General features: G+C 56.1%; 3 protein-coding genes and 1 non-coding gene across 12 annotated transcripts; 3 read left to right on the top strand and 1 right to left on the bottom strand.

Moving 5' to 3' along the window:
* The first annotated feature begins 4,425 nt into the window (after positions 1 to 4,425).
* Positions 4,426 to 7,135, top strand: RPL10 (ribosomal protein L10). 3 transcript variants are annotated; one of them, XM_060138429.1, is made up of 6 exons: positions 4,431 to 4,599; positions 5,448 to 5,506; positions 5,594 to 5,701; positions 5,923 to 6,061; positions 6,616 to 6,778; positions 6,859 to 7,074. In XM_060138429.1, exons 1-6 carry the CDS (start codon positions 4,577 to 4,579, stop codon positions 7,009 to 7,011), a joined length of 645 nt encoding a protein of 214 aa, XP_059994412.1. In that variant the 5' UTR covers positions 4,431 to 4,576; the 3' UTR covers positions 7,012 to 7,074. The 3 variants fall into 3 exon arrangements, with proteins under 3 accessions (XP_059994414.1, XP_059994413.1, XP_059994412.1); XM_060138431.1 differs by lacking the exon at positions 6,859 to 7,074 and having other exon boundaries at positions 4,426 to 4,599; positions 6,627 to 6,735; XM_060138430.1 differs by lacking the exon at positions 6,616 to 6,778 and having other exon boundaries at positions 4,427 to 4,599; positions 6,859 to 7,135.
* LOC132514148 (small nucleolar RNA SNORA70) lies at positions 6,437 to 6,571 on the top strand. The gene has a single exon (XR_009538640.1). It is a non-coding gene; the product is annotated as a small nucleolar RNA SNORA70 (small nucleolar RNA).
* Positions 7,136 to 8,216: 1,081 nt separating the features above from the next.
* Positions 8,217 to 15,265, bottom strand: DNASE1L1 (deoxyribonuclease 1 like 1). The gene is made up of 11 exons (XM_060138647.1): positions 15,262 to 15,265; positions 14,907 to 15,139; positions 13,538 to 13,703; positions 12,852 to 12,931; positions 11,132 to 11,185; positions 10,683 to 10,771; positions 10,515 to 10,601; positions 9,335 to 9,435; positions 9,088 to 9,200; positions 8,759 to 9,007; positions 8,217 to 8,676 (listed from the first exon to the last, which is right to left on the bottom strand). Exons 1-11 carry the CDS (start codon positions 15,263 to 15,265, stop codon positions 8,539 to 8,541), a joined length of 1,314 nt encoding a protein of 437 aa, XP_059994630.1. The 3' UTR covers positions 8,217 to 8,538.
* TAFAZZIN (tafazzin, phospholipid-lysophospholipid transacylase) lies at positions 15,006 to 22,502 on the top strand. Of its 7 annotated transcripts, none has more exons than XM_060138426.1 (10): positions 15,006 to 15,484; positions 15,650 to 15,778; positions 16,802 to 16,847; positions 17,091 to 17,176; positions 20,413 to 20,493; positions 20,601 to 20,642; positions 20,837 to 20,899; positions 21,045 to 21,097; positions 21,475 to 21,552; positions 21,674 to 21,911. In XM_060138426.1, the coding sequence occupies exons 1-10, from the start codon at positions 15,376 to 15,378 to the stop codon at positions 21,773 to 21,775; spliced, it is 789 nt and encodes a 262-aa protein (XP_059994409.1). In that variant the 5' UTR covers positions 15,006 to 15,375; the 3' UTR covers positions 21,776 to 21,911. The 7 variants fall into 7 exon arrangements, with proteins under 7 accessions (XP_059994409.1, XP_059994408.1, XP_059994411.1 ...); XM_060138425.1 differs by having other exon boundaries at positions 21,433 to 21,552; XM_060138428.1 differs by lacking the exon at positions 21,475 to 21,552.
* Positions 22,503 to 27,431: the final 4,929 nt, after the last annotated feature.

Below are 27,431 nucleotides of genomic sequence, written 5' to 3'. Positions count from 1 at the left end.
AGCATCGGACGGACGACTGGCCCTGTCAACGTCCTGTCCCCAGGGCATCCCTGTCAGAGGCCAGATAATATAGTTTTCAGTGAGGGCTGCGAGTGCCGGCTCCGTGCCTGGACTCGTCCATTCCACCCTCGCGGCGGCCCTAGGAAGTTGGGAGCATGTCATCCCCATTCTCCAGATGAGCAGATGAGGCCAACGTGGCAGAAGGGTTGAGGAGCTTGTTCTGAATCACTAGCTAGCAGGTGGCCGAGGCGAGGTGTGGATGAAGGACACTGGCCTCTAAGCCTGATGTCCTTTTGCGGGGAGGCGCTGCATCTGGATTGCTCCCTCGCAGGGAGGCTCCCGGGCGTGGTGGGTGTGGCACATCAGCTTGTCCTGAAGGCCTCAGAGGTGAGTCCTGGTGACTATCCCCGCCCTGGCCTTGGGCCAGCCCATAAAGGAAGGAGGGTGAGAAAGAGAAACACCTTCTACTCTTGTGCTTGATCGGGGGCGGGGGGCGGGGGCGGCCTTTGAAACACAGACTGACATTACCTTTGGATTCTCCTGAGATCAGAGCAGTTCTCATGGGTATTTACCAGTCGTTTGCATTACTGTGATAGAAGGCTACTCCAACTCCCCAAATCTTCAGCAGCCTCGAGACACAAAACAAAGATACCAAGGAAGGAATCACAAAGGTAAGACTAATTTTAAAAGCCCAGGCCGATTTGAAGAAGAAAAAGAACTTTAGGAATTAAAAACAAAGCCACAGTCATTGAAATAAAAATCTCAACAGATGAATCGAACCACAGATCGGATGCCACCGAAGAAGGAAGCAGTGCCCTGGAAGATCGGTGGTGCCTGGGAAATCGCCTCCTGCCCCTCCTGTCCCGTTCCCCCTCTTAGCGATGCTGCTGCTTTCTCCTTCCCTGAGAAACTGCCGCAGCCCCTCCTCAGAGATCCAGCCTCTGTTCTTCAAGGCCCCTTATCCTGCCTTCTAGGCTTCAGATGACCTCAACCCCCTCCCTTTTCCCCAGGCTCCGGGGCTGGGGGGCAGCTTCTTCCTGTACCATCTCTGTTCCTCCAGCCCTCCGATCCCTGGGTAACCTAGTGGGGCTCGAGGCACCCATGACCTGCGGGGGCCTCACCACTCATCAAGCTCTCCCCTGCGGTTGACTGGGATGAAGGGCCAGTGCGGCAAGTGCCCGGGGGAGCCGCAGCGGCTGCTGCCCTGAACTGTCGTGGAGGGGACGCTGGGGATCAAGGCTGTGTGTGGGGTGACTCCACAGTGTCCCCGGGAGTGCACGGAGAAAAAACGGACAAGGTCCGATTCCTTACCTCTCAGCTCAAGGCACAGTATGCCAGCCAGAGCACTTCCATGGCAGCCCTAAAAATTCTCTTCCTCCTGTAACCTGCAGGGCTGACGGTACTGGAAATCAAACACGACCAACACAAACGAAACCTGCATCATTGTGCGGGTTGCAGAATCCCAAGGTCACCTGAATTCCCAGCCTCTCCATGTTTCTCGTGTGAAGGCTACGGCACTGGCTGGAGGAGTGGGACCCTGAAGCCTAGAATCGGGACATCGGGTTGCCCTCGGTGGAGGCTGACAGTCGGGAAGCCCCCGGTCCCCTGCAGCCTCCCTTGCGGGTGGAAGTAGCCTGCCCTCCCGTCTCTGGCAGGCTGCTGTTCTCTCCCTTGAGGACTGTGTCATCACCTCACCTGGCGCAGATGCCTTGCAAGGGGACACCCTCTGTCCTCCACACCTGTGCCACCACACCCTGTTGCCATTAGACCCGTAACTGGGGCCTAATCACAGCATGATCCAGGGGGACAGACCAAAGCCTGACCCTAGAGGAAAGAGCTCATGCGTCAATACATATTTTCCGTAGGGATATTAAAAAAATATTTTCCAGACTTCACTGATATCTACCAACTGAACTGTATTTGAACGTTTGTGGTAGTAGGTTCTCAGGGTGTGCGACTCAGTAGGTGAGGTGGGCCACTCGATGGGGTGGATTAACTGATAGCGTATTTACTAGAGGTTCCAGATTAAGTAAGAGTATTAGGACAGGGGCTTCCCTTCCCTGGTGGCGCAGTGGTTAAGAATCCGCCTGCCCATGCAGGGGACACGGGTTCGAGCCCTGGTTCGGGAAGATCCCACAGGCCGTGGAGCAACTAAGCCCGTGCGCCACAACTACTGAGCCTGCGCTCTAGAGCCCACGAGCCACAACTACTGAAGCCCGCGCGCCTAGAGCCCGTGCTGGGCAACGAGAAGCCACTGCAATGAGAGGCCCGCACACCGCAACGAAGAGTAGCCCCCGCTCGCCGCAACTAGAGAAAGCCCGCGCGCAGCAACGAAGACCCAATGCAGCCAAAAATAAATAAGTAAATAAATTTTAAAATAAGAAAAGTATTAGGACATACAGCTGGTGTGTAGTCTAGCACCTCACATGCTTGGCTTGGACCTACTACTGACCTGCATTTCATGGGTTTTGATGCCAGAAATGCCCTGACAGGAAGTGCAGGACAGAATCCCTAGGCTTAGGGAGAGAGGAATTTGAGAGTACATTCATCATATCCAGCCTGAACACTCCATCCCCCAACTGTGTTCCAGGGATAGGTCCAGAAGCAGCTCTTTTCAGCAAGGTGCTGAGAGAGCCATTAGCGCAGGAACACGAGCGGAAGGACTAAGGACCCCAGGAACAGTCTGGCACGTTCCAGGAAAAGCAAGAATGACGGGCTGGAGCCAGGTGAGCAAGGCGCAGAAAATGAGCCTCTAGGGCTTCCCTGGTGGCACAGTGGTTGAGAGCCCGCCTGCCGATGCAGGGGACACGGGTTCGTGCCCCGGTCCGGGAGGATCCCACATGCCGCGGAGCGGCCGGGCCCGTGAGCCATGGCCGCTGAGCCTGCGCGTCCGGAGCCTGTGCTCCGCTACGGGAGAGGCCGCAGCAGTGAGAGGCCCGCGTACCGCAAAAAAAAAAAAAAAAAAAAAAAAAGAAAGAAAAGAAAATGAGCCTCTAAGAAGGAAATAGTTGGGCAGCCTGCTACAGGACTGCTTGATGCGTATAACCCTAAATCCTCTAGTTCTGGGAGCAAAAACCTGACTTGAGTTGCCCCCGTGGAGAGTCACACCTTCTCACCCAGTTTCCAGACCCAGAGCCCCCTGATGGAAGGGGAGGCTGTGTTCCCTGGGAAGGACCTAGTTGCAGCATTGCTGGAAGTGCACAACGCAAATCTTCCCAAGCCTTCCTAAAGGACCCATTCACTAAAGTGAAAGGTCGTCCTGGAGAGGAACAGGTGTGTCACACCTGTCAAGTGACATGGGGAAGACTTTGTTACCTTCTTGCTATCCCCAGCTCTAGAAGCGTGGGCACCTCTGGCGGATACCTAGATCCCTGGTGGTATGGGTACTAGCTCTGGACACTTCTCTGGATGTATTCTTGGGCGGGCGGGGGGAGGGTCCGTGCTTTACCTTAGAACATCTCAGAGGCACACTCAGGAGGCGCTGGAACTCAGTGGGCGGGGAAAGAACTGTGTGTGGGGGTGGGTGCCACATTCTGGGCCCCGGGAGTGTGGAAGCTCCCAGGAGTACAGATCAAGGCAGCTCTCAGAGGCCAGGACTGGGCCCAGCCGGACAAGGAGTGACGGTGCTCGTTTGCCATCTGGGTGGGGTCGCCACCTTCCTCTTCCCCTTCTCCAAGTCACCCTGGGAAGCACAACGTCTCTTTTCTCTGCCGGGTCAGGGCGGGCCCAACGGTGCTCACGGGCTCTCCTGAGCCCTGGATCTTGCGGGGCGGCTTTTTCTTGGCCTTTCTCGCGGGAGGGCACAGACCTCCTGGGGCCGACGCAGGCCCCGCCCCGGGTCTCCAGGAAAGGAGGACTTGGCGTACAGCTCGAAAACAAGAGGGCTCAGGACTCTTCGGTTACTGCCCGGGGGCTGCGGAGGTGGGGCGAGGGCGGGCCTCTCGCTCCGCCTCCCGGTCGACAAATGAACGTGGGCAGAGCCTCCAGCAGGGCGCCTCCCTGCTGGGCTCTGGAGCGCAGGGGGAAGGTACAGAGGGCTTGTCCCGGGCTCCGCCATGCCCAGGAACACGCGCGCGGCCGCCGTAAGCCCCATTCGGCATTTTCCTTCTTTCAACTCTAGGAACATACGTCTTTCTTAGTTACGGCAAAGCCTCGGGCAAGAGTTCTACGCCCACAATGGCCAGCCGGAAGCCGGCTTCTCTCGCCGATGTGGCGAAGCCCCATTCGCCAGCTGGCCGCTTGCGGTACGGGACCTAGCCGCCTCCCCGCTCTGCGCTTGTGCCCAGCCACTCCCGCACGCAGGCGCAGAGCACCGCTGCGACTACGGTCCGGAAGTGTGACAGAGTGTCTATCCGCCCTCACCCGGACTCTATGGTTCCTACGCGTGAAGATAGACGGCCTATATAAGGCCTGCGCAGGCGTAAGAGCGTCTCTTTCCCTTCGGCGCGGTGAGTAGTCGGCGGTTGTGGCTCGTGCGGTGCCCTTGCTATTTCTCTTCTCTAGTTCAAGGCCTGTCTTCGACTGCTCTTCCGATCTTGTATGTTTTGTTGCAGCCACTGAAGATCTTGGTGTCGCCATGGGCCGCCGCCCCGCCCGCTGGTGAGTGCCTGTTTCGCTGCTGGGAAAGGGGGGGAGAATTGCATTTGGCTGCTAAAAGCAGCCGTGGGTGGGGTCTCCCTAGTGCGGCTTTCCTGTCCTGGGAACGGACCCCGCGTATTCTCCAAGAACTTGCAGGTCGCTTTAGGTCTTTGTTTGTACCATTTGGTTTTATAAATTCATGCTGGTGTTTACCGCTTCCCCCTTTTCGTTGGAGTGGCCGGTTGACCCAGGTCTGCATATGTTAGCCCCATTTTAGGGCTACAAGCGACGTCCGCCTTGCATCGCGCCTTCAGAGCTGAAAAGTCGCTTGCTTTTTAGGTTCGGTGCCCTCAGGGCCTTTGTGTGCCATCCCCGTTTTATTTCCAGGCGACGTGCCGTGTGGGCTCCTTGGTCGGCAAGGGCAGTCCCAGAAAAGCGTGTTCAGCCGCCTCGTGTGCCCTTCAGGGGGCGCCCATCACGAGGCTTGGAGGCCGACTTAATGCCACGTGCCCAAAGGACTTTAGGTGGATGGCATGAAGTGTGTTACTCTTCGCAGTATTTAAATTGAGAAAGTCCGTTTCAGGATGTTAGCCTTATAGGAAGTTGAAAACACAACAGGGCATAGAGGGTGGTTTTTTTTTTTTTTTTTTTTTTTACTTTTATAATCTCCTAGCATTGGTGTCCTAACTTCTGGCCACATCTTGCTTTAGCACCAATTTCTAGGAATGAAGACCAAGCTTAGAGATGACATATGTTATTCCCCCTCTCCCAACGCCCCTTTGGTTGTAGATTGAGGAAGAACTCAAAGTGCCTATTGTGGAGTTGACTTGTGAATCCCTGCTAACTTGGGTTTCTCCCCTTCCCCGCAGTTACCGGTATTGCAAGAACAAGCCATACCCAAAGTCTCGCTTCTGCCGAGGTGTCCCTGGTAAGTGGTGGGAAAGCCCCCAAACTGGTTTGGCTGCACTGACCCAGTGGCTATGGCACACACACACTCACCAGATTTGTTTTCTAGATGCTAAGATCCGCATCTTTGACCTGGGGCGGAAGAAGGCAAAAGTGGATGAGTTCCCACTCTGTGGACACATGGTGTCGGATGAATATGAGCAGCTCTCCTCTGAAGGTGAGGCAGGTTTCCTTGTTCACCATTCCTGGTCCCTTGTATGTGGGCCCCCGGGCAGACCTAGAGCTCACTGCACTGGAATTATCAGGTCATTAATCACGAGCAGCCAATCGTGAGCCTCTTTACTAAACTCCCCCAGCCAATACAGGTGTTCCCAGAGAGCCATGGTAAGTGCTTCTGTGCCATTTTGTCTCACTCTGCTGCCTCCCCCGCCCCAATAGCCCTGGAGGCTGCCCGTATTTGTGCCAACAAGTACATGGTGAAAAGCTGCGGCAAAGATGGTTTTCACATCCGAGTGCGGCTCCACCCCTTCCACGTCATCCGCATCAACAAGATGTTGTCCTGTGCTGGAGCTGATAGGTGAGCTGGGTCCTGAGACTCCTGGCCTTTTCAGATGTTCTCCCATACCTTAAAGCCTGGGCTTGATTACTTTTTTCATCAGTCAGGGCAAAGAAGTGGCCTCACAAAGATTCAACCACCCATAGCAAAGCCAGGCCAAAGGGCTAGCAAGTGGACTTAAGTGGACAGTCCCAGAGACAAACACAAAAGGCGCCATGGCTCTGGGAAACAGGTAGAGGGAGGTGCTCCTGCCGGAGGAGCTCCTCTTTGAGCCTAATGACGTGAGCTGCAGGCAGGCAGGTTGCTGGCGTGGTCACAGGTTGGATGGCTTTCAGATGAGCCCAGTAGCACCTTGCAGGGATTCTAGCTAGTCTGTTTTAGGGTTCTCTGTGTTCTCTGCAGCCAGTTAAGCCGACTGTGCTCTTTTCCCCATGGGGGCCCGGTGCGCAATGGCTGCAAACAGCAGCCTCCTCGGTAGTGTATGCGGCCTGTTGCCTGTACGGGTTGCCCTAAGGGACCTTGGAGACAGCCCTTTCCGGTGGACATTAATGACTGGCATGCTGTTCCCAATCTAGGCTCCAGACAGGTATGCGTGGTGCCTTTGGAAAGCCCCAGGGCACAGTGGCCAGGGTCCACATTGGCCAGGTCATAATGTCCATCCGCACCAAGCTGCAGAACAAGGAGCATGTGATTGAGGCCCTCCGCAGGGCCAAGTTCAAGTTCCCTGGCCGCCAGAAGGTATGTAGTGCTACAGCCTTGGTCTCACCTTTCCCTGCTCCTGTCCCCAGGCCTCCTGACTCAGCTGTTTCTCTCTCTAGATCCACATTTCCAAGAAGTGGGGATTTACTAAGTTTAATGCAGATGAGTTTGAAAACATGGTGGCAGAAAAGCGGCTCATTCCGGATGGCTGTGGGGTCAAGTACATCCCTAATCGTGGCCCCCTGGACAAATGGCGGGCCCTGCACTCGTGAGAGCCTTGGCGCTGCCCCCTCCCCACCTGTGGCCCCTAATAAACTCTACTTTTTTCTCCTGTCTTTGAATCTGGATTCATGGGGGGTGGGGAGCCTCTGGGAGTCCTAGGGTTGCTCTCTCTTCTCTTCAGAAAAAGGCTGACCACTAAGCTGGCCAGTTGGCACTTAGCAGGGCCAGCACTTGGACCTGCCTTAGATCCCAGGCAGTAGGTTCACAAGTCCCCCTGCATGTGCATGGAGCACTTCCTTAGCAAAGCACCCACCCTGGGTGATGGAAAGGGGTCTCGGGCAGCTGTGGAAGCTCTTCCCCAGGGTCCCAGACCAGGACAGGAACATTGTTGGACATGGGGAGGAAGGAAGCAGACCAGACATGGTTCTGGCTGTATTTTCACCAGTTACCCCTGGAGTAAACATTTGTCCTGGGCCTAACCACATTTCCCCGTCTACAGAGTTGAGAAATCTCGTCACCCCACCCCATCCTAAGCCTAACCCACTACCCCTTACAGGGCCTCACTCCCGGGGCCCTTTACTCCTGATATCAAGCTCCTATGGCTGAGATAGGGCTTGATGACAAGAGACCTTTGGGCAAATAGTGTGCAGTGCCCTCTGGCCCAGGGGATCCTGGTGTGCTATCTGACACCAACTGCCAGGGCCACCCTGCTGTAAGAGCAGCCGAGTCCCAGAGCTCTGCTAGGTGGGGTGGCCTGGGGCTGTGAGCCCAGGAGAAGAGGACCCTAAAGGGATTTGTTCCAGAGCCCGGCATAGTAGCCAGAGAGCCTTGCTGCAGTCTGGCTGTGACTGCCTGCAGCAGTCGGCCCCTGAGAGGCCTCTGGCATCTTGTAATCCTTAGCGACTGCCATTTCTAAAGTTTAAAACTACCTTTTAACCTAAAGTTGATGCTTCTAAATCATAAAAACATAACTTGCACTTAAACGGCTCTGATGTCCTGCTAGCCGTCTTTAATGAGAACACTAAGTGGGGTCATTGTTGCTGCGGCTGTAGTGTCCTGTATTCCTTCCCCCTGGGGGGTCGCATGCACGGTGACTTCTGTAGATACTATAAGTGGTTTATGCAGATGCTTTGTGTGCACCTGTAGGGTTGGTAACCAGCCTCCGAGGTGTCACGTATGATAAAGATGACCCTTTGCCATGTCTGCTACACACATGTAATATCCCTGCAATCGAGCTTTCTGTTCTCAGCGTGTATGGTCTTGGCATACAGTAAATATTTATTTGGCTGCATCGGGGTCTTAGTTGCGACACGTGGGATCTTCATTGCAGCATGGGGGATTTTCGTTCCCCCACCCCAGCCCTGGAGCCTGCCTTTTGTCCTCACTCCTGACACTACCTGGGCTTAGAGTGGCGTGGTTCCAGCCTCAGGGCTCCTGCCTTCCTCTTCCACATTCTCATGCCAAGCACAGGCCAAAGCAAAGGCACATAGAGGAGTGGCAGGGCAGGATAGAACGGGGGGGGTTGAGTCCAGAAAACGGCATAGTCCTCGCAACTGGGCAGCTGGCATGCGGTGGCTTCAGGCCACCAGGCCCAGCTGGGGGGACAGGAGCAGCAGCAGTGACGGTAACAGAGCGGCCAGGCTGAGGGTCTGGGCCCCGTGCACCGCGCAGCTCAGCTCCACCTCCACGGGGTAGTGATCGCTGATGTTGAGGGCCTGGGGGTGGGCAGCGGGACAAAGCGTCAGTCTCGGGGCCTAGGGGCTTCTCCACGAGCCCGTTCCTGCCTCACCCCTTTACCTCCTCCTCGGTGAGCCCGAGGCTCTGGGGGAAGTCGAAGGCGGCTGCGCCGCGCAGCATGCTCTGCAGATGCTCCCCGTGTAGCACTATGCGGTCGTAGGTGCAGTGGGTGCTGGCCCGCACCGTGGTGTCCACGCCATCAGGGATGGCCCAGTGGAAGCCAGCCTGAGTCCGAAGGACTAGGTCATCCAGGCGCTTTTTGGTCAGTGAAGCACAGTCAGCGTTGAAGTCCCCAAGCAGGATCACGTCCTGGAGAGGGAAGCAGCAGTCGGGCCTGGCCACCTGGCCGTCCTGTCCCCCTCCCTCCCATACAATTGGCCCAGCCCTACCTCGCTCTGCCAGCGCTGGGAGGCGTCCAGAAACACGTGGTACAGGGCGTTGAGCTCCGTCTCTACGGCCTTCGGCGTGGTGTGCAGTGGGACCAGCACCAGGCTGGGAAGGACTGCAAGGCCCCGGGGACAGAGGGCTCCCAGCCACTCCTGGCCCTCCTCTGCCCAGTCCCCCCAGGGCCCCGTAGAACCCACCAGACCCCCATTCCTGCTCCCTCATAGGGGGCCACCCTTCATCCCTACCTACCCTTGCTGGGCAAAGAGAACCGGCACACAAAGGGCTCCCGGGCAAAGAGGTCATTCTGATCGTCGTACACGTAGGAATCCAGGACCTGCGCCCTGTGTGACCTGGTGGACCACTGGTTTCAGTTTGCAAGTGCTCACATCAGACCTGGCACTCAGGGGGCAGCCCTCCACCAGCAGCTCCATTTCATGTGAGCACAGCCTGCCTAGCCTTTCTTTCTAGAACTTCTTTTAGATTGAGATATAATTTGCACATCGTAAAACTCACCTGTGTAAAATGCACGATACAGTGGCATTCAGTACATTCACAAGGTTGTGCAACCATCCCCACAATCAATTTTAGAACATTCTTATCACCCCAAAGAAACCTCGCCCATGAGCAGTTCCCGTTCCCCTCCCCGCCAGCCCCTGGCAGCCCCTGATCTGTCTTGTCTCTGTACATCGCCTCTGCCGGACATTTCATGTGAACGGAATCCAATAATACATAGTCTTCTGTGTCTGGTTCTTTCCCTCAGCACATGTTTCAGGTTCATCCAGGCTGCAGCCTGGCTCAGACTTCCTTCCTTCTTAGGCTGAATGATATCCTACTACGTGGAGAGACCGCCTTTTGTTTATCTGTTCATCAGCTGACGGACACTCGGATCATTTCCACTTTGAGATTGTTATGAGTGGTGCTACTGTATGGGCGTGTCTCTGTTCCCCCATCATTTTGGAGTGAATTCTAGACATTATGTAATTTCATCTATATATAGGAACAGGTCTCCTTCCCTGACTGCCACCCTTGCCCTCTCAATCCTGACCCCCGCCCCAGGCTATCCTCCCAGGGACTTAGGGCTGTTTCTGGAAACTGGGTCTGCCCAGGACCCACGACAGGCCCCTGGTGAGCCTCTTCCCAGAAGCTGCAACCAGTCACTCCCAAAGAGGGAGCCAGCCTCACCCCGAGCCCCTGTGGCTTCCACAGGAGAGAGGCGGGGGGCCCCACTTCTGTACTTGCAGAAGGAAGGCCACCCGCTGGAGGGACACGTGGGCACTAAAGCTGTCTGGGGTAGAGGACAAGAAGACCCCAGGGTAAAACCACTGAGGAGAAAAAGGGTGATGCGGAGGTGAGGGCCACCCTTGGGGCTACTGCGCCGCCGCACACCGGGCCAAGTGTCCAGACCGCCCCGGTCACCATCTGCACTCACCGGTAGATATACACGTATTTCTCCTTGTACGTGCCACGCCCCAGCAGGTGGCTGCTCAGGAAGCTGTAGGGCCCAGAGTCATCAAATCTGCCAGGAAAGGGGAACCTCGGGTCAGTGGCCCTGAGGCTCTGTGGGGCCCCCAGTTTAGACCCACAGAGCCCTCCTCACCGATTGAGTTCTCGAAGCAGGAGTGGGATGGCACTGCCAGTAGAGTCCACCACCTCCTGCAGCACTGTGATGTCACAGCGAGCCAGGATCTGCAGGACACCAGGAAGGCCAGCCCCACTCAGTGCCAGCCACCCTGGGAGAGGGGTGGTATCCCTGGGGGCCCGGCACCAGCGTGGCCAAGAGTGGCACGACACGCTGGCTGCAGGCCAAACAGAGCAGCGAGGCTAGAAGGGACCTGGGAGAAGACTGAACGCCATCTCCACCAACACCACACCCACTTTATGGAGGAGGAGACTGAGGCCAGTGACAGGGAAGGAAGGTGCTCCATGTCTCCACACCATGTCTCCTGATGTCCCCTCTTCTCTGGCACATGCCCCTGGTCAGGTAGGGCTAGGGGGCTTTGGGCCATGGTCCTTAGGGGCACAGCTTCTCTGCAGTGATGAACCTACCTGAACTAAGGTGTCCAGCACAGGCTCCCTGGCCACCTTGCTGAGCGTCAGCCGCTGGGTGTTAAAAGCACAGATGTGAAAGGTGTCAGCCCCACCAGCCAGGAGGAGGAGCAGAAGCAGTGCATGGCCATGTATGGGCTTCTGGAACCCTCCAGAGGAATCCAGGTTGCTCCAGGTTCAGGTCCCAGTTGGGCTCAATTCTAGTTCCAGAAGGACATGGTAAAATGCGACAGAGAAAGCGATGCCGTCCTGCTGCTGCCCAGCACCAGCCTCCCAGAGCTGCCAGCATCACACATTTCCTGCCTTTCTTGTGGACACCTTCCCACATCAGCATGTATGGTTCAGTCTTGTTCTTTTTAACTGCGGTCAAATACACGTAGCATCACGTTCACCATCTTAACCATTTTGAAGTTCAGTGGCATGAAGCACCTTCACATTGTTGTGCAGCCATCCCCACCATCCATCCCCAGAACTCTTCCATCTTCCCAAACTGAAACCCTGTCCCCATTTGACACTAGCCCCCACATCCCCTCCCCCAGCCCGTGCCCCGCCCCCATCCTACTTTCTGTCTCTAGGAATCTGCCTGACTCTAAGCAGCTCATACAAGTGGAGTCATACAGCATCTGCCTGTCTGTGACCGTTTGATCTCACCGATCATAATGTGCTCATTTCATCCATGTCAGAATGTCCTTCCTTGTAAATTCTAAATAACATTCCACTGTATGGATGGACCACGTTTTGTTCATCTATTCACCTATCCATGGACACTGGGTTGCTTCCACTTTTTGGCTACTGTCAATACTGCTACTGTGAACATGAGTGTACAGATATCTCTTCAAGTTCCTGCTTTCAATCCTTTTGGTTAGATACCTAGAAGTGAAATTGCTGGAACATATGGTAATCCTATATTTAACTTTTTTGAGGAACCGCCATACTATTTTCCACAGTGGCTGCCGCATCTTACATTCCCACCAGCAGTTCACAAGGGTTCAACCTTAGAGTTGATTCCAACTTTTCACTGCCATTAGCAACTAGAAGGACCATCTTCGTGCATCTCTGTCTCCTCACTTGGCAGACATTATGCTTAAGACAAACTCCCAGCAGTATAATTGCTGGATTCAAGGGCGTATGCATTTAGAATGATCTCGGACACACCAACTCACCACACTGCAGTGTGTGATGGAGCCCCTCTCCCCATCCCCTCCACTACTGGTGAGCCCTACTTGTTCATCTTACCAGCTGGAGCACCCCTCTTCCTGAGTGTCTTTCGGGCTCAGGCCCTTGCTCAACTCCCTGTTGGTGTTGCCCTCATACAGCGACGTAAGTCCCTCTACTTCTGTCTGCCTGCTTTTCTCTGTTGCCTTGTCACCTTCCCCCTTGGTTTCACTTTCTGCCTGCCGGGGCTCCATGCCTGTTTCTCCCTAGCCACCTGCTCTGTCATTCATGCTAGTTTGGGTCCCCTGCCCTGGTATCTATTCTGGGATGTATGTAGGCCTTTAGGCAGCCCTGGGCTGGCAAGGGCAGGCTTGGAGGCTCTGGGGCCAGGGGCTCCCAGATGGGCGGAGGAAAAGAACTAGAGAGTTCCTGGCCTCAGCCCAAAGTCGGTTCGGGCTCCCAACACCAGCCCTTAGCCCCAGCCCTGGGATTCCCTTCCCCTCTCGCCTTCCCTCACAGGCTGGGGGCAATTTCCTCCTTCCCTCTGGCCAGAGGGCTCCCATACCTGTGCAGAACGGGTCGTCTCCACACCACCTTCCTGTGCTGTGAGCGGATCGCGACTCCCCACGGAATCACAACGTCTGCCTGGGCAGGGACCGTAGACGAAAAAAGAGAAACAGACTCTCAACTCTCCCCACCCGTCAGGGCTGGCTCGGCAGCCCCACCCTTCCCGGTGGGCGGGCCCGGCCCTGGCTCCACCCCGGAGGCCGCCGGGAGGTTGGGCAGCTGGCCTGGCTTGGACCTGGCCGCCCACTTTCCCACCAGACCCCGCCTTCCCCGCCCGGGTGGGACAGGGCGCTAGCGGAGGCAAAGGCGGGGGAGGGTTTGAGCAGATGACCGTGCTGTGAGTCAGAGTTTTTCCTGTGCCCAGGGCGCGTAGCGAGGAGCTGCGGGCGCCCGAGCGCAGACTCTGTTCTGTGCTCTCCCAGGCCCAGCGCTCAGCCCCCGTCCCCGGCCGCCTGCAGGAAGGATACGGTGGGGAAGACTCCAGAGCTGGAGCGCGTGCCTGAAAAAGGGAAGCTCCGCGGCGCGCCTGGGCACCCCCGAGGACAAGGGCCTTATCTCCAAGTCCTCGGGCCGGGCCCGGTGTGGCTGCGCACTCCTGAGCGCTCTGAATACCCAAAGCGAGCGACAGTCGGCGCAGGAACTGGCCATGGTGGTGGAAGCCGAGGGCGGACTAAAAAACTGTACCTGAGAGATTAGAGCGCTGGCAGCTCAGTGCCCCGTGGGGGTCCTGCACTGTCGCTGCTGGGACAAGTGGGGGACTCAGGCGGTGTCTGCGGGCGGGCGATGGGTCCTTACTGAATGGTTGTAGTGCGGTCTTCGGGGCAATGTCCCCGTTGGCAGGACCTACGTGCTAATGGATTGGGGGTGGGGATGAGCCGAAGACTGGGAATTTTTTTTTTTCCGCGTCTTGCTGGATCTTAGTTCCGGAGCAGGGATTGAACCCAGGCCCTCGGCAGTGAGAGCGCCGAGTCCTAACCACTGGACCGCCAGGGAATTCCCGGGAAAAATATTTTTTAATCAATAAAATTATACTTTGCTTTAAAAATAAAAAATAGACTGCTTAACGCCTACAGGGCTTTCTTTTTGGGGTGATGAACATGTTTGGACCTAGTTAGAGGTGGTGGTTGACAACACTGTGGGTATACTAAACGATATAAAATACTGTAATATATATAGTATTTCCTATTGTATGTTATATGCTGCTATATATTACATATTGCATCACACGTTACATTATATTACATACATACATTAGTATAGTACAATTCTGTAATATTGTGATTATATAAAGTTGTAGGGCTTCCCTGGTGGCACAGTGGTTAAGAATCGCCTGCCAATGCAGGGGACACGGGTTCGTGCCCCGGTCTGGGAAGATCCCACGTGCCGCGGGGCGGCTAGGCCCGTGAGCCATGGCCGCTGAGCCTGCGCATCCGGAGCCTGTGCTCCGCAGCGGGAGAGGCCACAACAGTGAGAGGCCCGCGTACTGCAAAAAAAAAAAAAGTTGTATGTAGCTAATTATGTAAAGTTACATAATGTAACATATACAATACATAACGTTTAACATTACATATGTTACATACATAAAATAATGTAATATAAAATGCTATAAAATACTATAAAATGGTTAATTCCGTGTTATATGAAATTAATGAAAACAAAGGGGGAAAGAAATTAAAGTAAAAGTGCTCCGCCAGCCCCGATCTTTTTTTTAAAATAAATTTATTTATTTATTTTTGGTTGCATTGGGTCTTCATTGCTGTGCGCAGTGCACGGTTTTCTCATTGCAGTGGCTTCTCTTGTTGCGGAGCACGGGCTCTAGGCGCGTGGGCTTCAATAGTTGTAGCACGTGGGCTTAGCTGCTAGCACCGCGGCATGTGGGGTCTTCCCTGACCAGGGCTCAAATCCGTGTCCCCTGCATTGGCAAGCAGACTCTTAACCACTGTACCACCAGGGAAGCCAGCCCCGATTTTGTGTGGTGTCAGGTAATCGTGCTGCGCAGCCCATGTTACTCTCGGAGAGTTCACCGGGGAGGAACTAATGAGACAAAACGGACCTGCAGCCGGTGGGCGGCCTCAAATCCGCGCTGCTCCGGAGCGGGGCGGGGCCACGCGGCCCGCGGGCCCGCCCCCGCTGCCGTCAAGCGGCCCGAGCGCGTTTTGCGACAGACGGCGGTAGAGCCCGGCGCCGTCGCAGGCTCGCTTTCCGGCGGGTGCGGGGGCTTCGCGGCTGCTGCTCCCGTCTGCGCTAGGTTCTCAGTGCGCACCCCATCTCCTGGCTCCAGGGCGGCTAGTGTGTGGCGAGAGATCGGGGATGGGCCCGGTTCTGGCCTGACCTACTAGGTGACCTTGGTCGAGTCCCCTGTCGCGCCGAGCCGCGGCGCCCGTCTGTGGCGCGGGCCTGTTAGGGACCCATCCCCCGAGCGGTTGAGGACACAGACCTAGAGTAGCCCCACAGCCTGCCCCAGGGCAGGGGGAGCGCCGGGCCGCCGGGGGCGGTGGGGGAAGCTCGGTCGGGGCGGGGAGATGCCCCTACATGTGAAATGGCCGTTCCCCGCGGTGCCGCCGCTCACCTGGACCCTGGCCAGCAGCGTCGTCATGGGCTTGGTGGGCACCTACAGCTGCTTCTGGACCAGTGAGTGGACCCAAAGCCGAGGCAGGGTTGGCCACGGGTCTCCACGCCCAACCGGAGTTGGGGTTCGGGGTTGGGGGCGCTGGCAGGGGCTGGCTTGGCCGGGGGGGGAGCTCTGGGCTCCCCGGAAAGAAAGCAAAGATCCCGACCCTCCCGCTCTCCCGCCAGAGTACATGAACCACCTCACCGTGCACAACAAGGAGGTTCTGTACGAGCTCATCGAGAACCGAGGCCCAGCCACACCCCTCATCACGGTGTCCAATCACCAGTCCTGCATGGATGACCCTCACCTCTGGGGTACACGGGCCAGTGTGCTGGGTTTGGGGAAGCAAGGAGGGAACCTGGGACAGGGCCAAACACAAGCAGAACAAACTCACTCCTCACGGGCTGCTTCGCATAGCTCTGGCACTCCTGTTGCTGGGCTGTCCTGCTCCAGGGATGGAAGTTTGATTTGTGGCCCCTTCAGCATCCTCCTAGGGAGTGTAATTTGGAGAGCGCCTCAGGTATTTGGAGGGAATGGACGTAGGGCAAGGTCTGACAGCTTCTTTACTCTGACGTATCAGGCCCAATGTGTCAGACCCTCCATTCTCTAAACTGTTGACGGTTCCAAAGAGCCTTGGGAACAAACCTGAGGACCACAGAGTGTCCTGTCAAGGAAACTCTGGGCTAGGGGCTGGAAGACCTGGGTCCTGTTTCCAGCGTTGCCCCAGGCTGGGTTTGTAGCCTTCCACCAGCCTCGCTGGGGAGCCCGCTTCCCCACCTAGAAGTTCCTGCTCTGCTGACTTCACAGGGAGTGGCTGGGCTCCAGCAACCCAGATGGCTGGGTACAGGGGTGCCCGGGGCTCCCACTGCTGGACTCAGGAGATTATAGACTAGGAGCTAGAGCTCGTGGGAAGCCATTTGGTCAAATCAGAGCCTTTCATAGCTCACCCTTGCCGCCGGGCAGAGCATGGCCTGCAGGGTGCCACAGGCAGATTCCAGGAGACCAGGAAGGAGGCTCTAGAGCCATCCAGTAACCTGGACCAAGGTGGCGGCAGTGACAGTGGGGAAATGGGTAGAAGAATAGGCAGCATCAGAATGTATCGGGGAGGTAGGCAGACCAGCTGTGGTGACTAATAAGACATACGGGGTGGGAGAGAGGGAGGGGCCCGGGAGAACTTGGGGGTCCAGCCCAAGGGTCGGGAAGATGCCACTTTGGGCCATAGGGAAATGGTAGTACTGCTGTCCATGTCCCTCATTCCCCAAAACAGGATGACAGAAATCGGCGCCCCCTAGGTACAAGGTAAGTTGGGGCATGAAGTCTTTCCTCTCCTTCTCCAGGGATCCTGAAACTCCGCCACATCTGGAACCTGAAGTTGATGCGTTGGTGAGGAGCAGTGGGCCCCTCGTGGTGGGCCGGCAGGCTTCACCCATCTCTGCCCAGGTCTGCCCCCCCCTACTGTGCCCTGGAGGAGCCTCCAGCAGTCCAGGCAGGGCACGGGGTGGGGCCCCGCAGGCACTCCTGTGCCTCCATTCTGCACTGCCCACGATGTCAGGCCTCACGCTGGGGGCAGGGCAGAGAAGCAGGGTGCAGGGGAGGCCGCGGTGACCACGTCTGTCCCCGCTCCAGGACCCCCGCGGCTGCAGACATCTGCTTCACCAAGGAGCTGCATTCCCACTTCTTCAGCTTGGGCAAGTGCGTGCCCGTGTGCCGAGGTGAGGTGCTTCTGGGGGCTTCTCTGGCCTCCCTTGGGGCTGGGAGACTGGTGGTCCATGCCTCTGGCTTGGCAGTGCTGGGAGTAGAGGGACCCTGGTGGGCCAGGCAGCCAGGGAGCCGGGGGCCACTGCCTCACTCGCGTGAGGCCCAGCTTCATCCTGCGGCAGGAGGGGTGGCAGTGGCTTCTTGGAGCGCACTGCGTTCCCTGCGACTGCCTGAGGATCGTGTGCCTCCGGCTCCGATGTTAGACGTGGACGAGGCGTTATCCACGGTTCCTTCTCTTGAGGACGTTGCTGAGAGAGACTCACTGATGGCAGTGTGGTGTCATCAGTGTGTGATGGTGGTGGCGTGTGCCGTAGGGTGAGGGGTGTGATGTTGAGTGATTAATCAGCACCTCTCAAGAGCTTCCGGAGGTAGGGCCCATTTTCATCCCCTTCTCCAGATAAGGGGACTCAGAGGGATAAAGGTGCTGGCCCAGGGTCACAGGGCAAGAGGTGGCAAAGCCAGGATTCAAATCCAGGTTGCTTTTCCCTCTGGGGAAGCAGGATTTTTCCAGGGAGAGTATGAAAGGAAAGGCATCCTAGACACGGGAAGCATGTAGCAGACACTGGAGAGGTACGTGATAAAGGTAGAAAATGTGCATTGCAGGCTGAAAGTGAAGGTTCTGGAACAATCATGTGAAGAATTTGGGCTCTGCTTTCTCATCAGGGTAGTGACAGGGCTTTCGAGTGTGGTTAGAGAGAGAGCCGCCGGCTGCAGTGTGCCTGGAGGGCAGAAGCGGGGTCGAGGATTGTAGCTGGGCCTCTGGGGGTCACCACAGAGAGCAGAGATGAGACGGCTTTGGGATACGCTCTGGAGCCGGAGTGGACAGGACTTGATAGGTTGGGTGTAGGAGGGGGCGAGGAAAAGAAAACGCAAAGATGACACTAGGTGATGTCTGGTAACGATGAGCCACTGGGAGGATGGGACTAGGGGAAGGCAGCATGGTGGTTGAGAGGAGCCTGTCACCTGAGGAGGGAACGGTCCAGAGACAGTGAGATGCGCAGCTCTGGAGCTCGAAAAAACGCTTGGGAATAAAGATACCGGGAACTCAACCGCAAACAAAGTCACAAACATAGAAGTGAGATCGTAGACGGGGAGAGCACGGAGAGAGCAGGGCCCCAGGACAGCACCTCAGCACAGAAGGAGATACGAGCCACCAAGACAGCAGAGAGCAGTGGCCAGAGAGGAAGGAAGCAAAACAGGGCCCCTCGGTACTGTGGAAGCCTCTGGTGACCCTGGAGAAGCCACTTCTCTGGACTGACGGCCACAGGAGCTTCGGGGCAGGGCGTGGGGTAGATGGGGGGGGTTGGCCACTCCTCCCAGAGGTTGGGTTGTGAAGAGGAAGTAACCAAAGGGCGTTGGAGGTCAGGGAAATCTTATTTCTAGTAGATGGAAGTAAAACATGGTAAAATCCAATAAAGTAACCTCAGATAATAAACAAGGTTCTTTAATGAAAAGCTGCAGCGCCCACCCTCCAGAGCCACAGACCTAGTTACTCCCCAGAGATAGCCACCTGGAACACTTTCTGTTTTTGGTGCTTTTGGAGGCGGCTTCCTTTCACTGAAACACAAGCAGAGGCTACAGTGTCATGGCAAGTGCACTGCTCTGAGAGACGGCGACTCTGCGCAGGCAGCCCGTCCCTGAGTCTCAGTTCCTCCTCTCTGCAACCTCAGAGGCCTTCCGTGTCCACTTCTAGTCTCATTCTGCTTTTTGACCCGCATCTAAGTTTTATTGCACAATAAAAGCAGCAAGTGAAATCTTAATCCTAAGCACCTTCTGGTGAGAGAAAGTGGGCAGGGACAAGCTGTTTCTCAAACGCATTTGACGTGCAGCAAAGATCTAACAACACGTATTGAAGCAAAGGAAGTATCTGGCATATGTTGCTTCTGTGTTCCAGAAAATTCCCCTTGCCCCCCAAGCATAGGCCTTGTGATAGGACGTGAAGTGTCAGAGTGATCTTGCACAAGCTATACAAGTGAGTAGAAGTAGCATTTGCAAAAGCTAAACATTATGAAGTGTTGCTCCCAAAGCACGGTCTTTGTAAATTTTGATTCCAAGCTGGATGGCTCGGTTGCACCAGTGGGTTTTTGTAGAGCAGGAGCCTGCGCCCCTGCAGCCCACCCCTACCGGCTAATGCGAGCCCAGGTAGGGAAACTGCTGCTCTCAGCTGCGACGCCCTGAGAAACTGCAGTGGGTGACTGCTCCCCAGCTCCAGCCCCTAAGGGAGCTGCCGGGCCGGGTTCCCATTTGGGTTGGGTTGAGGCTCCTGGATCCCTATCTAGCACCTTCCAAAGACTCCGCCTTGCAGAGAACAGGTTGAAAGTCCATTTCTTAGTGCATTGGCCCAAAGAGTCCTGGTGTCAGTCTGTCTGTCTCTCTCCCTCTTTGTGCTGCGGCTCTCTACTCCTTACTTGATAACATAAGGATATTTACCCCGCTTCTTCAACCTCCCCCCTTCTCTGTCTTCTCTGTCTCTGTCCACTCTACGGACAAGGTTGACGAGTGAGGCTCCACTGTGCGTGGGTACAGATTGCCCCCATGTGCCTCCAGGTCAGGAGCCAGCACGCGGCATTAGGCATTCATGTCTGTGTTGTTGCTGACCGCCGGGCCACCTGGGTCCAGTGTCGTGGTCTCAGGGAAACTCTAAGGCGAGTGTTGCTAGCACTGGGGGCGGCTCAACCCTGCTGTTTTCCATGTAGCAGGTTTGAGTTTTCCCCAACTCTCAGTGACACTGTGTTCCGTCAAACATTCTCCCGTTCCCGAGAGGCCTGGCTGAGGGTGAGTCTAGTTTTCAGGGGGAGCCTTTCAAGGAAGGGGCCAGCAGGAGGCAGGGCCAGCAGAGGCTGAGGGCTTAGGAAGGGCTGGGGGGCCTGTGACGAGTGGCTGCGGGAACTGGCCTGGCAGAGACCCCGGGGACAGGGTCGCTGTCCAGAATCTGGGGCCCAGGTGAGGCTGGAAATCACGCACACACTGGGCCAGAGGCAGCAAATGGTAGGCTCGCCCCAGGGGTGGCTCACCCTAAAGCTGCAGGAGCCCAATCAGGGAGGCAGCCGAGCAGGCCCGAGGGACTGGCCTTGGAAGGTGTCCGTGTGGGCCGCCCGCTGGGGGATGGGGAGCTGCTGCTTCGTGCCCAGGGAGGGCGGAGGGGGGCCCTGGAGGATGGAGACTGAAGGGAGGGACTGTCTCTTGGCAGGAGATGGCGTCTACCAGAAGGGAATGGATTTCATTTTGGAGAAGCTCAACCACGGGGACTGGGTGCACATCTTCCCAGAAGGTCAGTGGGGCTGGCAGGGTCGTGACCCTCTCAAGAACATGGGTGGGACTGCCCCCCCGCCACCGCCCGGCAGCCCCCAGCCTCACCTCCATCCTGCCTCTCAACAGGGAAAGTGAACATGAGCTCCGAGTTCCTGCGCTTCAAGTGGGGTGAGAGCCGCTGGCCGCCTCCGGCTGGGTTGGACTGTGGCAGGCGGGGCAGAGGAGCGTGTTGGGAGCGGCGGGAAGGGCAGGTGCCGGCCCAGGGCAGCTGCTTTTGACTGGGGGAAGGCAGGAGTGGCCCTGGCCGCAGGCTGGCACCGCAGCTCCACTCATGCCACCATTTCTGCCTCTCTCTGGGGTAGGAATCGGACGCCTGATCGCCGAATGTCATCTCAATCCTGTCATTCTGCCGCTGTGGCATGTCGGTGAGCCAAGGCTGCGGCCCAGGGAAAGGGGCTTCGCTCGCTCGTATTGGCGGGTGGGTCTCCTCTGGGTGGCAGAGAGGGGGTGCCCGAGCTGCCCTGCTCCACCCCACACCTGCTTCCCAGCCTTCTGTCTGCTGTGCTACAGGAATGAACGACGTCCTTCCTAACAGCCCGCCCTACTTCCCCCGCTTTGGACAGGTGGGTAGGGCTGCTGACCTTGTCCGTCTATCTGTCTGTCTGCCATCTGCCCCATGACTCCCACTCAGCACCACTGAGGCCAGATTCAGGAGGCTGCAGCAGGGGGAATGGAGTGAAGCGGGGTGGGGTGTCTTCCTGGCACCAAGGCCGGGGCCGGGGCAGGGGCAGGCCTTGGGACTGGGACAGGACAGGATGGGATGACTAGGGCATGGACCCCGGGACTGGGATGGCCCTTGGATGTCACTGAGCCCAACCACCTCGTTTTAAAGAGGTTAGAGTGGACCCGAGGGAGTACTCAGCAAGGTGGGGACAGGACTTGGCCTCTGGCTCCCCAGGGTGCTGGGGCTGTGGGCACCCCCCGCTCCTGTCGCCCACAGAAAATCACCGTGCTGATTGGGAAGCCCTTCAGTGCCCTGCCTGTGCTCGAGCGGCTCCGGGCAGAGAACAAGTCAGCTGTGAGTTTCTCCCCCAGGCCATCCCAGAGCTGTCCTAGCCCATCCCAGTGCCCTTGGCCTCCCAGGGACCCTGGGCGAAGCTCCCTGAGGGCTGCAGGCCAGCCCCAGTCCTTCCCCTCAGGTGGAGATTCGCAAAGCCCTGACAGACTTCATCCAGGAGGAATTCCAGCGCCTGAAGAGCCAGGCCGAGCAGCTCCACAACCACCTGCAGGCCGGGAGATAGGCGCCACCCTGCCCAGACCCCGCCCAGATCCTGCCCTGGCTTTCCTCTTGGACTGGGGCGGGGACAGGGAGGGGCGGCGAGGCCTGGGACAGAGGCAGCTCTGGGACCCGAGTCCCAGCTGCCGGGAGATCGGTGCTGCCTTGGGTTCTGGCCCTGCACAGAGCTGGGCTGGGGGATGGACTGATGCTTTGAGCTCAGATACGGTTTTTTAGACAGATTTGTTCAGAACCCTTAACGGGTGCCCTCTCCTAGTTGGTGTGCGTTCCAGCTCCTCTGTGGTTCTTCAGCTGAAAGAAGGGTCTCAGCTGCTCCTCCCACTTGGCCACGCAGGGAGGAAGACATTTAGGCAGCGGCCTCCTTCCTTCTTGCCTTCAAGGTGTTCTCTCCCAGGGCCGGGCACTGGAGGGAGGGTAGTTGAAGCGGGGCAGTGGCCAGGCCTGGCTTCTACCCGCCTGCCCTGATCCAGGAGCTGCTCACCACTTCCTCAGGGATGGCCGTCAGCCACGTCTTCCTTCTGCCTGTGCTCCCCACAGGCGTGGGCCCCTTGGGCAGGGCCCGCCCTGGGCTGCAGGTAGAAGAAGTGGAGCCCAGCCAAATGGAGCCTGCAGCAAGGGCCCAAGACGCGGCCCCTGCCCTCATGCTGGGGCCTCCCTGGCAGCACCTGAACCCCTGGCGCCTGCGTTTTCATGTTTTATAAACAATAAAGCATCTGTGTTGTGCTCTTTTACATCTGGCCTCCCTGTAGGGGTGGGGGTGGGAGGTGACCCTCTGGACAGGAAGGCTGGGCCTTAGAGCTCTGGGCACATCGAGAGCACTTGACCAGATGGGCTCTCAGTCTGTACCAGTCGCCTAAGGCTTCCGTCATTGTCTATGATCCCCATACAACCTTGCAAAAGTAGGGATTAATCTCATTCTGTAAAGGACGCAGAGCGAGGTTCATGGACTTGCTTCAAAACCCAAAGATTTGTAATACACGTAACTAACGCAGGGCTCACACCCAGAATAAATAAAGAACTCCTATAAATCAGTAAAAGGATAAACAATCGGATAGAAAAACGGGAAGATTGATGTGAGCAGTCACTTCATAGAAGAGGAGAAACAATGGCAGAGCTGAAAATACGTGTACTGTATGAGTTTGCTGTAACTGCAGTAACAAAGCACCCTAAACTGGTAGGGTTAAAACAACAAAAGATTTATTCTCTCACAGTGCTGGAGGTCAGAAGTCCAAGGTCAAGGTAACTGGCAGGGTTGGCTCCTTGTGGGGGCTCTGAGGAGGGATCTGCCCCTCTCCTAGCTTCCAGTGGTGGCCAGCAATCCTTGGTGTTCCTTGGCTTGAAGACACAAGTTCACTCCAATCTCTGCTTCCAGCTTTGTATGGCCTCTTCTTCTAAGGACACCAGTCGCTGGATTAGGGCTCGCTACTCCACTATGACCTCATCTTAACTAATTATACTCACAAAGATCCTTTTTCCAAATAAAGTCCCATTCTGAGGTTCCAGGTGGACCTGAATTTGGGGGGACACAATTCAGCCCAGTACATACACTCTATGACCTGATATATATACCCTTTGAAATGCACGTATATGTGCACATACGCAAGTATTGGCAGCACCACTAGCCGTGCTAGCTAAAGTGGGAAACCACTCAGATGTCTCTCAACACTAGAAGGGCTCAATGACTGGCAGAACATCTCCCTAGGGGAATAGCAGTCATGTTACTGTTATGCAATGACTCACATTAACCTCCCAATTTTTTAAAATATTTATTTTGGCTGCGCCAGGTCTTAGTTGCAGCACGCAGGATCTTTGTTGCAGCATGCGGACTTCTTAGTTGTGGCTTGTGGGATCTAGTTTCCCGACCAGGGATCAAACCCGGGCCCCCTGCACTGGGAACGCGGAGTCTTACCTACTGGGCCACCATGGAAGTCCCTAACCTCCCAATTTTGAGCACAGAATCTAGACACAAAATGTAATACTGATTAATTCCATTTATATAAAGTCCGAAAACAGACAAAACAAAATCATCATATTGGGGGATGCCTGCTTATCTCGTGTGATGGCCTGGATGTTTGTGTCCCCCCACCCAATTCACTGAAACCTAATCCCCTAATGGTATTAGTAGGTGGGGCCTGTGGGAGGTGCTTAGGTCATGAGGTCATGGGGGTGAGGTCCTCATGATGGGCTTAGTGCCCTTATAAAAGAAGCTCCAGAGAGTTCCCTCACCCCTTCCACCAGTGAGGATACAATGAGAAGTCTGCAACCCGGAAGAGGGCCTTCCCCTACCCTGATGGTACCCTAATTTCTGACTTCCAGCCTCGGGAACTGTGAGCAATAAATTTCTGCTGTTTATAAACGCCACAGTCTGTGGTACTTTGTCATAGCATCCTGGACGGACTGACACAATTGGTAAAATTATAAAAACCAAAGAGATTATCACAACAATCAGGTTTGTGGTCACTTTGGTGGAAGGGAGAAGGAAGTGATGGGAGGGGGATGAGGGGGTTTGGGGAGGTAGACATTTGAGTTCTTGACTTTGGTGATGCCAAGGGAGTGTTTTTGTTTGCTTTGCTAAGTCATTGCGCTGTACACCTGGATTTTGCAACTTTTCTTTTTTGGGCCAGTGTAGGGGTGGGGGGCAAGGAGTGTGTGGGGAAGGCAAGCCTGGGAGGGCTGAGAGGTGGTCTGGGTGAGCAGGCTCAGGGTGTGGACTCCACCTTGCCTGGGGACACACTCGAGATGATGTGGGATGCAGGGGTGAGGCGATGGCGCCCTTCCCGCCCCTTCACCTGTCTCACGCCCAGCACAGCATGGAGTTCAGTGTTTCAGCAGCAACGTTCCAGTGCCTAGTCACTTGCTGTGCGGGTGTTGTAACACTCCCACAGGGACCCTGGTGGTCTCCTGATCCCCGGATCCCAGCTACGGTGGGGTGCCCTGGAACCTGTCTCTTCCAGTGTGTCTCCTGCCTGGAAATGGGCAAGGAGGGGTGCTCCTAAGGGAAGGGGGAGACTGAATCACTGTGAACGACGGTGCCGTCTGCCGCGGCCCCTGAGACATCTTGCGTTCGTAGGTCATGAAAAGCCTCCCGGCAAACAGGGACGGTAGGGAGCACCGGCACCTACCAAGGAAAGAGTGAAACCAGGGTCGCGGAAGGCTTACCACCAGACTAGCAAGGATGGCACGATGCTACCCGCGTCCCCCGCGCAGGATGATGCCATTTCGTCAAGCTCAAGGACGAGCAGACTGAGCACTAGACTGTTTAGGGGGACATACTGAAGTGGTCAACCTGTAAGAGAAAAAAAGAGAGAATGATAAACAACAAATTCAGGGTAGCCGTTACTTCTGGGCGTGGGGCAGGAAAAAGGGATTGGGGGAGACAGATTGTTGCCCAGGAACTGGCAGCACTCTGTGGAGTCTGGGGTGGGTGATGAGGGCTCCTTTTTTGTATATTTCACATAAAATAACGCATCATGTGTAACGTGTGTAAGACACAGGCCACAAGTGTCTACGTAACATATGTAATCTACGTAGCACACAGATATTACACATATTTTGGAATGTGTCCAACATTATATTAAAACAATTTAAGCAGACATGGAGTTGATGGGGGCCCAGAGGGTTTTAATGAAGCACCGGACAGAAGGTGCTCGTGGGCGCTGTCAACAGTTAGCGAGTGACTCAGCTTAGCTGTCACCTTGTGGTCAAAGCAGACTCAGGTGGTGCCCCCCTTTGTGGCTCCCTCCCAGCCCCCTGTCTCCCCCTTTGGAACATCCATCACCCTGGGCTGTGACTCACTATTCTGCATCTCCTCCGGATCAGATTGTGAACTTGAGGGGCAGGGTCCGAGGCTGACTCAGTGCCTGGCCCATAGCAACCGCTTCAGGAAGCCTCGAGGTCACCACTCCAGGGACCTCCGGGAACTGAGGGAAGAAGAAAAGTAGCCACGGGACTTTCTCCCTTAAGGATGGTGAGCAAGAGACTGCTGGCCAGCAAGGTCACACTTTTGAGAAAGTCTTTGCCTTGAAACTTTATTTAAATGGTGCCCTTTGTGTTCCTAAGTCTGCCCATGGCCATTGGCTCCTCGTTTGTTTTTTTTTTAATATTTATTTATTTATTTGGCTGCATCGGGTCTTAGTTGCAGCATGTGGGATCTTTAGTTGCAGCATGCGGGATCTTTAGTAGTGGCCTGTGGGATCGAGTTCCCTGACCGGGGTCGAACCTGGGCCCCCTGCATTGGGAGTGCAGAGCCTTAGCTACTGGACCACCACAGAAGTCCCATCGGCTCCTCTTGTCACCCTGTGTCACTGTTCTGATCCCTGGGGCCTCTGTCCCTTCCCTCGACAGCTTTCACTCCTGTGGCATCATTATAGAACTTTCCTCTCAAAACGTGTCCCTTGCCGGGTCTGTCCTGGGCCTGGAGGACTTTGACTTTACTGTGATGCCCCAATTGGGGGTCCTCATTTTGTTTCCCCCCCAGGTGCTGGGCCGAGAAAGATTTCTAGGACTTTGGTGAGTGACGGAATGACAGACCGAGGGGATGCAACTGACCCCCAGGGCAGCGAGTGACAGCAAGAGCAAGGCCAGGGGAGGGCTTGAGCATGAGGGGCTCTGGTTTCCCCACCCCCCGCTGGCTGCCCTGGCTTCGACCTCTCACTTCAGATGCTCCTGGGGCCCTTGCCCCACCATCATGCCACCTGGTCGAACCTCGGTCCTGCACCAACACTGAGGCAGTGACCTCTGCAGTCTCTTTTGCCTTCCCTCTCTGCCCCTCCATTACCCGGGCCAGGCCCCCATCATCCTTCTCCCAGATGATGGCAACAGCCTCCTCCTGGCTTCTGCTGGTACTCCCATCCCTATCATCCGCTCTGCTCCCACAGCCAGATCCGCCTTTTCAAATACAAATCAGATCGTGGCACTAGAACTTCCAACCTCTCCCGGGGTTTTGGGGACACAGAAGGCTCCAGCACAAACCTCTCCCCTCAGCTGGCCCGGACATGGCCAGTTGGGGGCCCCACAAACAACCCAGACTTAACTGTCCCCAACTGATCTCATCTCCCAGTCCCCAACTCGGAGACATCCAAGAGCCACCTTCAGCCACTGTCCTCCCTGACCATGCCAAGCCCACCTCCTGTCTTCAGCTCAACTGCCACTGTCTTAGTCAGAGCCACATGTGTGACAACCATGACTACAATCTCATAAGCAGTTTCTCAGACAAGTGCAGGTGACCGATGGTCTGTCAGCTCCATGGGGCTGGGTGGGAGTCATTGTGTACACGGTGCAGCGGCTCCCAGCATCGTCCCCCTTCTCGTGTGCACGCAGATTGAATCCTGCCAGGGAGATGGTGTTTGAGGGGCAGGGGCGGCAGCAGCAGTGGCGGGGCACAGTGTCCCACCGTCTAGTCACAAGTGCCCACATCTTTGCAACTACAAACGGCGCTGCAGTGGATCTCTTTGTATGTGCATCTTGTGCTTGGCTGAGTACTTCTGTTGAATGGATCCTAAGAGGGAAACTGCTTGGTTAAAGGTCAGACACGTTTTAGTTTGTTAGACGCTGCCAAATTAGCCTCCCAAAAAGTTCTACCAATCGATACTCTCACCACTGTGTAGGTGAGACTCTATTTCCTGACATCCTTGCCAGCAATGGGCCTGATCAAACTTTCC

This window comes from Lagenorhynchus albirostris, chromosome X (assembly GCF_949774975.1).
Source record: "Lagenorhynchus albirostris chromosome X, mLagAlb1.1, whole genome shotgun sequence".
Lineage (NCBI taxonomy): Eukaryota > Metazoa > Chordata > Mammalia > Artiodactyla > Delphinidae > Lagenorhynchus > Lagenorhynchus albirostris.
This window is presented reverse-complemented; position numbering and strand designations above follow the sequence as displayed.